Raw genomic sequence first — 8459 nt, forward strand, 5'->3', positions numbered from 1 at the left:
GGGGGTAGGCAAGGAATTTGAGAGGGGAGAAGCATGACTTGTGGGTGCCCATGGAGACCCTGTGGCCCAGAAACCCTGTTTCTACCCAGCCCAGTACCTCTTGACGCTGCTGGAGTCTGACGGGGGTACCCCTGGCCTAGAGGAGGGGGACCTGGTACCCCCTGCAGCCCCCGGAATCTTCGCTGAGGCCTGCAACAATGAGACCTATGTCAAGGTAGGCTCCGTACCCCGCATTTCCACCTCCCAGGTTCACGAGGCCCCCACCCCTACTGCCACATCAGTTGGCCCGTATCCCCAGACCAGGCCAGAACCCCCAGGACCTTCCAATACTGGTGGTCATCACAAAACAAGCAAACAAAACCCCAGAACTCAGCATAGAATTGCCCTGTGGGCCTCCCAGGCTATGAATCTTCAGGGAGCATAAGGCCTCATCTTCCTCCTACAGCCCGCTGGTGGGACTCGAACTGCTGAGCTTGCGATTATACACTGCGGTTATGCATTACCTCTAGGAGCCGACCCGGTGCCTTCCGCTCACCCACACTTGGGGATGAATGTGCGGACGGACCCGGAGGCGAAGTCACCCGTGGCGGGTCTCTTCCCGGGACCTCCCAGCCCGGACGCTGTGCCCACTAGGCACCTCTCCTGACTGTGTCCCCTTGGCGAACGGGGACACGGAGGCCCATTGGGTCGAAGCCATCTTCCCGGGCCTCTCTTCCAGGTCTGGAACGACTTCATGAACCGCTCCGGGGAGGAGCAGGAGCGGGTGCTGCACTACCTGGAGGAAGAGGCTAGGAGCAAGGCGCAGCAGAGGAAGAGGGGGCCCTGCCGTGGGGAGGAGCGGCGAGGTGCTTGGGGGCCCGGCCTGAGTGTGGAGGCCGAGGGGGCCAGGGGTGGAGCCATGCGATCTGTGGGTGGGGCCAGGGGATGGGGCGGGGCCTCAGGTCTGGAGGTAGAGGAACTCACGGAGGGAACTTTGAGGTCTGTGGGCTGGGTTGGGGTGAGCAGAGCGCCCCAGGGGTGGAGTCTTGCAACCTGTGGGCGGAGCTGTGTGCATGGGCAGGGCCTAGATGTTGCGGTAAAGGGGGACAAGGGTGGAGCCATGCGATCTGTGGGTGGGACCAGGGTGGGTGGGGCGGGGCCTGAAGTGGCACAGTGGAATCGTGGGGTGGAGCCATGAGGTCTGTGGGCAGGGGCCTGGGGGCCAGGGGTGGGGTTGGGGTGAGAGGGCTAGGCTCTGGTGTGGGGGTCGCTACAGAGGGATTGAAGGCGGGGCCGTGCGACGTGTGGGCGGGGCTGGAGCGGATTGGGTGGAGCCTGGGTGGGCAGCTTATCCCTGCCTCTTGCAGAGGACCCAACCGACCGCCCACGGGAGTGCTTCCAGCGCATCAGCAGGCGCTTGCGCGCCATCCTCAAGCGGAGCCGCATCCCCATGGTGAGGTGCCTCACTGGGCTCAGAATTAATGGGGCACTGAGCGTGGGAGCGGGAGGGCAACAGTGGTGGGCATTGCAGAGTGAGTAGAAGTTCACAGGTGTGCAAAGGTACAGAGACGTTTCAGCTGCGTCGCCTGGTGGGTCAGCATTGGGGGCCTCCCAGCCAGGGTAGGGCGCGACCTCTGGTTCTGTTCACAGGAGACGCTGGAGACCTGGGAGGAACGTCTACTGAGTTTCTTCTCAGTGTCCCCCCAGGCGGTCTATACGGCCATGCTGGACAGCAGGTGAGCAGTGGGCAGGCGGGCGGGTGCGCGCGGGTGCGCGCGGGCCAGGGGCTCCGGTCCCGGCTGCAGCCCACGTCTGCTCACCGCCCCTTCTCCTGCAGCTTCGAGCGGCTCCTGCTGCACGCGGTCTGCCAGTACATGGACCTCATCTCAGCCAGTGAGTGTCTGGTGGGCCAGGCCGAAGGTCACTTGGGGTCTGGTCACCCGGAGGGAGGCTCCCTGGCCTGGGTGGGACTGAATGCACTTAGCTGGCCACAGCCCTTGTCAGCTTGGCCCCATGCAGTGACACAGTGCAGGGAGCTGGACAGCCGGACACAGGCCCCTCTCAAGCCACAGTGTCAGGGTGGGGGCTCAGGGTGCCTGGAGATGGTGAAGTGTCTCAATAGGCTCCGAAGTAATGGGGGATATGGTGTAGTCAGAGTCCTGCCTCTGTGTCCCCCTAGGAAGAGCAAGCCCCCCTTCTGGCCTGGTCCCCACTTCGTGCAGGGTATCTCGGGACACGCCCCCATTGAGGGCCTCAAAGGCCCTGGCAGGCTCAGGCTCCCCAAGCCTGTGTCCTCCTCCATGCCACATCCTCCCACCTAGAGTTGCTTGGGAAACGGTTTCCGTGGCAACCCCAGGATAGCTCCTCGTGCGTTCTGTTCCCTCAGCAGGTGGGCGGGCTGACGAGGTAGCCCCCACACTGGCCTTTGTTCCCACACTCTGTGGAGAGGTTTGTGGGGGGGACCTCTCTTGTGGGAGTCATGCTGCGGCCAGCGTGAGGAGAGAGTGGTGGGTTGGGCGGAGAGAGTTCTGGTTTGGGAGGGAGGAGGTTGGTGGGAGGGAGATGCGACGGGCAGCATGCCCTCCAGGTGCTGGACGCTTTAGAGAGGCGGAGGCTGCCGCCTTACAGGGACCAGGCTAGAGGCCAGAGAAGGCGGGTGAGGCTCCACCTTCAGCATCTGTGTGGGCCTCAGTTTCCCCATCTGTGTAATGGGGCAAATCCCAACCTAGAAAACCCACTGGCCGAGTGGATGCAGACTCACATGGACCTTGTGTGGGGTTTCTGAGACAGTTGTCTGCACCAGAGCAGACAGCCTCAACTTGCTCCTCTGGGAGTGTCTGGGGGGTTTGAACTGCTGACCTTGTAGTGTGTGGTCCAGTGCTCTGACCTCGGTACCCCCCAACCCCAAGACTTGTGTAATGGGATGATGGACAGAATGAGTGAGGCTATGGTCACGAGACACTTCTACCCGGGAGGACCCCCCAGAGCAGCAGCAGGACCCTCCCCTCCCCCAGCTGCCTGCCCATCTGCCTGTGATTCTGACAGCGCCTTCCTGCCCCCCCCATCCAGGTGCGGACCTGGAGGGCAAGCGACAGATGAAAGTCAGCAACCGACACCTGGACTTTCTGCCGCCTGGACTGCTCCTGTCGGCCTACTTGGAGCAGCGCAGCTGATGGCGGCCCCCCACTCCCACCCCTCCGGGCCCAGCCCGCCCCCTGCTGAAATGATTCTGCCCTTGTTTTAGAATTCATCCCGGAATCCCGCCCTCCTCACCCTGCCCGACCCCCACCAGCTCTCTTCCATAAGGGCTAGTGGCTGGACCTAGCCCCCCAGCGCACCCCCTTCCCAGTGGCCCTGGAGCTGCCTGCTCCGACACTCGGATTTGGGGGGAGACCTGGCCTGGACACCTCCGAGTTACTTCTCTGCTTGGCTTCTTCCCGAAGTCCGGGCGAGGAGGGAGATGCTGGGTTTTTAAAAATCCCTTTTAAGGATTTTGACGTGATTTGTTGTAGATTTTAAATTTCCCGTCTCGGCGGGAGGGCTGAAACTCTGCCCACCCCCAACCCCCAGAAACCTGGAGGGGCTCCATCCAGCCCCCACCCAGCTTTGTTGGGGTTGAGGGCTATGGGGCCCCACACCTTGCTGCCCCAGGAGCATGTCTCATGTTTGTGCGCGTGCGTGTGCGTGTGCGCATGTGCCCCGAAACCCAGGCCTGGAGCTGCGCAGTAAGGGCTGGTCCACCCTCTTTTTGGAGCGCGCCTGCCTGGTGCCTTCTGGTAGATGTGGTTTGCTCGTGTGGCGTGGGGGCATCTTTAGTGCCCCACCCTCACACCCCTGCCCCCACCTCCTTCCCCCTCCCTTACTGGGGCCCCGGACTTCCAGCCAGAAGCTCCGCCCCCAGAAAACCCTGTCCCTGTCCACATCCCCTCTGCCTCCCAGCCTGGCGCGGCCTGAGGTCTTTGCCCTGAGCTGAAAGAGCAGGGCTGGGGACCACCCTCCCACCCCCCACCCCCCGCGCGCGTGCGTAGTTCTTGTGCTTTGGAGAAAGTGAAGGGTGTAATAAATTTCTGGTGCTCTGCCATCGGGCTGTATGTCTTTCTTTGGGGGGGGCGGGGGCCGCTGATCTCTCAGGTACCTGGGTTCTAATTCCTCCACCTCCTTTCAGCCATGTGGCCCCAGGTGAGTCGGTTCTGAATGAACCACCGGAGTGGGCTGGATAATTACTAAGATGATCAAAGCAGGCAAATCCCTGGCCTGAAGTGGGTGCCCTGACACAGAAAAGCCCTTGGCTACACTTTATGGCCAGTTTTACTTCCCACTGAAATTTCATATAATGATTTTGTAGTGAGTTTGGTGTTTTGGTACCCCCGACCCCCCAACAATTTGGACATGCAGACTCCAGGGAGGTGTTGGGAGCAATCTGTGAACACTGCTCCTCCCAGTATAGGGACAGTTTGGGTGTGCCTGTCGCCCCAAGTTCTTCAGCTCCTGGAATGGGGCTGTCGGGAACCATGGTGACCCACTGTGGCCTTCCAAGCTGTGCCCTTTACAAGGACATCACACTGAGCGGCCAGCGGGCCTGAGGGTGCAGGGTCCACAACATTATCTGGAATTCCACAGGGAGAAGAGATTGTCTCCTCTTGCTTCTGATGGGAAGTTCTTTCCCAGCTGAGATAATTAATGTCTATTGTGCCAACCTGGCCAATAAGCACGTGGGGTTAATTGAAGGGCAGAGAGATAAATGGATCGTGGAGTTTCTTTCCAGTTCTCGTGTCTCTTGCTTTCTGATGGTCAGACCAGGGTGCAGCTGCCTTAGCCAGTTCCCTGTTTCAGCTGGCAAGGCTCACTTCCTGTAAGACATCCCCAAGGAGAAGCCACATAGACCTGGGTGCTGGAGCAGCCGTGTGGAGACCCTTGTCAACGCAGAGACGCTTACAGGTTCACTGACTCGGCTTTCCTCCTGCAGTCGTCATTGCATGTGCTCTGTGAGATGATTTGTGGATATGTGTTGGACATATGGGTTAATGTTGGACTTGTGGGCTTGTCAGCACTGGGTTGGGATGTTTTCTTGATGTGCACTTACCCTTTATATAAAACATAAAACTCTTATACATGAGTTTCTGTGGGTTTGTTTCTCTAAAGCACCCAGACTAACACAGCGGCTCAGGAAGGATCAAGGGGGCATGGGGAGACGTAGAGGGGCCTCAGGCAACATGCCCCTGAACAAGGGAAAAGGAGACATTTGTTTGTTTTTTACTTTTGTTTCTTTAAAAAAAACCATTTTATTGGGGGCTCATACAACTCTCATCACAATCTGTACATCCATCCATTGTGCCAAGCACACTTGTACATTGGTTGCCATCACTTTCACAACTTTCTCCTTCTACTTGAGCCCTTGGTATCGGCTCCTCATTTCCCCCCTCCCTCTCCTATTATTATTTTTTCAAAAGGAGACGTTTTTAAGGGAGCTTCAGAGAGGACATTACGCTTCCTCATGAAAACGGAACAAAACTCATTGTCCCCTTCTGACTCATAGAGCCCCTAAGCCTGTGGGTTTGTACGGCAGCAGAAAGCCTCACCTGTCTCCCTAGGAGTGGATGGAATTAAAAATGATGTGGGCTGTGGTCATACACCACAGGTTAACTGGGCAAGGTGTAAGGTCCACTAGCCTGGTGACAATACCTCAAAATCTTCCTAACCTCAGACATGGGGGCAGGAGACTCCTGCGCCTTCCTAGTCTGCCTGGATTCGTTTCTTTGTGTGTGCAATCATTATTTCTAGCAGTACAAAAGCAAGGATGACATTTGCTTCCTACTTGGGGGTTGTTCTCATACAATACTGTTGTAGCTTGTGGCTCCAGGTATTCCACCTCCACCTTTGGGAGCTGCTGGGCGCTTCGGCCTTCCTCTCCAAGGACCCCAACACCGTGGGCTTGTTAACGGAGCATTACCTGACTTTCCTGCGCAGCAAGATACTCCTGCCGAATTGTGCTTGCCCAGCCCCGTCCTTGGATTGCGCATTTCCTCCAGGACTCTTGTCCCTTCTAGTGGGGTGTGATACAACAACATCTGGACGCCGGGCGCCTGCCATGCCCTTGCAACTTAAGTATTTTATAAGCCACATCGAAGGGGAACTCCAAATATTAGGTAGAAGTGGTTCCCGGGGTGGGGACCAGAGACCTGGGAGGTGTTTCGCAGAGGGCAAGCCTTGCGCATCACGTATGGGCTAGGGAGTTGGGGTACTCGGGGGAGTGTGGGTGCACGGCTCCCCTCCAGGCTGCTCTGGTGCAGACAGGGGCTCAGGCCGCCCATTCGGAGCTGCGTGGGCCTTTCCCGCCATTTGCACACGCCAGGATCGGGGCGCACCCCGGGTCTGGGTTAGCGCATAGTGCACCGGTCCCTGTAACTCCGGGATGTCTTCGCAGCGCCAGGAGGGAAGACAAAGAGGTTTTAAGAAAGAAACAAACGCCTGTGTTTTCTCCTGGCGGGTGGAGGGAGGGAGCGGGGAGTCCTTGACAACTCACCGTGACCTTATAGGGCAGGGTAGAACCGCTCCTGTGAGTTTCCGCGACTGTGAACTCTGCCGGGCAAGCAGACAGCCACGTCGACTGAGACGCTGGTGGTTTCGAAATGTCGACTTTAGGAAGCTCAGCCCGTCGGGTAACCATTATGCCACCCGGAGGGAGATTGGAAATAGGACCAAAATATGGAACGCTTCACGAATTTGCGTGTCATCCTTGCGCAGGGGCCATGCTAATCTTCTCTGTATCGTTCCAATTTTAGTATATGTGCTGCCGAAGCGAGCACAGATTGCAAGGCGCATCACTACCCATTTATAGTGGAACAAAATAAACAACTTTTAGTTAGGGTGACTAGTAATACGTTTCGTGTAGTTTATAAATGCTTTATAGGTAACCAGCTCAACACATGGCGTCATAGCTAAAGTGTTAAAGTGTTAGCTGAGGTGGAGAAAGTGTTCGGTTAATCGAACAAATATACTTGCGGTGCCTGCTGGGAAACAACGCTACGCAAATATTTCCCCTATGCAAATATGAGCCAGGGGGCGGAGTCGGGGACGCCGCCGTCCCACAAGTCTCTGGGAAACGGCGGCGCCGCGCTGGAGCCTCGTTGGTGCCGCGGGAGGTGGCGGCGCCGGAGCCGGCGGGTTAGCGGAGTGGAGACCGCGGACGCCGACCGGCTTGGCACACAGCGTGCCAGGTGAGCGTGGGGCTGCGGGCACCCGACCGAGCGCCCGGCGTCCGCGGACCGGAGTGAGGCAGCCCGAGGCGGGGCCTCGAGGGTTCGCGGCCCGGGGGCGGGGCCCGGGCGCAAAGCATGCTGGGTAGGCGGCCCGGGCGCCTTGTCAGCGGGTGGCGGAAGTGGTCCGAACGATGGAGGGGGGGGGAGCCGGAGACCCCCCGGGGGCCAAGGCTTGCGGGTCGCGGCGGGGCGAGGGGGCAGACGGTGGGGCAGCGTCCCGGGGCGCGGGGCACCGGTGCTCGCCGCCGTGCCCGTTCCCAGCCTCCTTCCCCCAGGCAGCCGCGCGGGCCGGGCTAGAGACGCTCCTGGGACCCCCAGGGCCCCCACTCAGCCCTCCAGGGTCGGCCCCGCCTCGGGGCCTTGGCCGAAGCTGCCCCTTCCATCCTCCCCCTGAGCTACCTGCCTGCCTCTCACCCTGCGCGTGCACCCGCCCTCCCTCCCCAAGGCTCATCCCAGACCCTGGTTGGGGAAGATGACCCTCCCTCCCTCCCCAAGGCTCATCCCAGACCCTGTTGGGGACCATGGAAACCCTGGCACAGCGTTGGCTCTCCCCTTAAGTGGCAGATCAGCATAAACTCCTGGTGTGGGCCGTAAGAGAGAGTTTACCACAGACAAGAGTGGCAAAAGGGGGCGCGCCTCCCTGCCCTTCCACCAGCATTTTATCCTCTCGTTTGCAAGGCCCCTTCCCCCGATTCCTCACTGGCCGAGTTCTATGGGGTTAGCAATCTTCCTGAATATAGCTTGAGCGTCCCCCCCTCCCGAGCAGCTCCGTCCCCCCTCCCCCCACTTTCTTAATTCATCCCCGGCCCCCCCAGGCCACACCCCAGGTGCCTGAGCTCCAGTGCTGGGTCTCACAGTGATCAACGTGGGCCCCGGTTATTTACGAAGGACACTTCGCTGTGTCTGCCCCGTGTTCCCCCTTAGAGGTCTGCCTGTCTCCCTCCTCACGGCCTCCCCACCCCCATGCCCAATGCACACAGCAGACCCCAGCTTCCAGGCTGACGAGCCTCCTCCCTCCGGACAGAGGGGCCCAGCCAGCGGGATGGACCTGGCCTACGTGTGTGAGTGGGAGAAGTGGCCCAAGAGCACTCACTGCCCGTCTGTGCCCCTGGCCTGCGCCTGGTCCTGCCGCAACCTTATCGCCTTCACCACAGACCTCCGCCAGGACGACCAAGGTGCCCGCGCCCACCGCCCACCATGGACCCTACCCAGCACGGCATC

The 8459-nt window shown here is 59.6% G+C and overlaps 2 protein-coding genes and 1 non-coding gene across 6 annotated transcripts in view; 2 read left to right on the plus strand and 1 right to left on the minus strand.

The window, feature by feature from the left end:
- The window catches only part of R3HDM4 (R3H domain containing 4), a 4797-nt gene extending 791 nt beyond the window's left edge, over nucleotides 1-4006 (plus strand). The window contains exons 2-7 of the mRNA XM_030888267.2: nucleotides 90-214; nucleotides 719-845; nucleotides 1347-1432; nucleotides 1630-1715; nucleotides 1817-1872; nucleotides 3049-4006. Coding sequence (XP_030744127.2) covers nucleotides 90-214; nucleotides 719-845; nucleotides 1347-1432; nucleotides 1630-1715; nucleotides 1817-1872; nucleotides 3049-3152 — 584 coding nt within the window. The 3' untranslated portion in view covers nucleotides 3153-4006. The remainder of the gene's footprint in view (nucleotides 1-89; nucleotides 215-718; nucleotides 846-1346; nucleotides 1433-1629; nucleotides 1716-1816; nucleotides 1873-3048) is intronic.
- Nucleotides 4007-6678: 2672 nt separating this feature from the next.
- LOC115873098 lies at nucleotides 6679-6785 on the minus strand. Its single transcript, XR_004048230.1, has one exon. It is a non-coding gene; the product is annotated as a U6 spliceosomal RNA (small nuclear RNA).
- Nucleotides 6786-7143: 358 nt separating this feature from the next.
- Nucleotides 7144-8459, plus strand: part of MED16 (mediator complex subunit 16) — a 9754-nt gene continuing 8438 nt past the window's right edge. Inside the window, exons 1-2 of one of the 4 annotated variants that reach the window (XM_045300114.1) lie at nucleotides 7144-7196; nucleotides 8222-8413. In XM_045300114.1, coding sequence (XP_045156049.1) covers nucleotides 8281-8413 — 133 coding nt within the window. In that variant the 5' untranslated portion in view covers nucleotides 7144-7196; nucleotides 8222-8280. Of the gene's footprint in view, nucleotides 7197-8142; nucleotides 8414-8459 lie in introns of those variants that run through there. The other 3 variants (XM_045300113.1, XM_045300112.1, XM_030888335.2) reach the window with 3 other exon arrangements.

The sequence above is a fragment of the Echinops telfairi genome, unplaced genomic scaffold (assembly GCF_000313985.2).
Source record: "Echinops telfairi isolate 266 unplaced genomic scaffold, ASM31398v2 ScPeMD7_7459;HRSCAF=8497, whole genome shotgun sequence".
Lineage (NCBI taxonomy): Eukaryota > Metazoa > Chordata > Mammalia > Afrosoricida > Tenrecidae > Echinops > Echinops telfairi.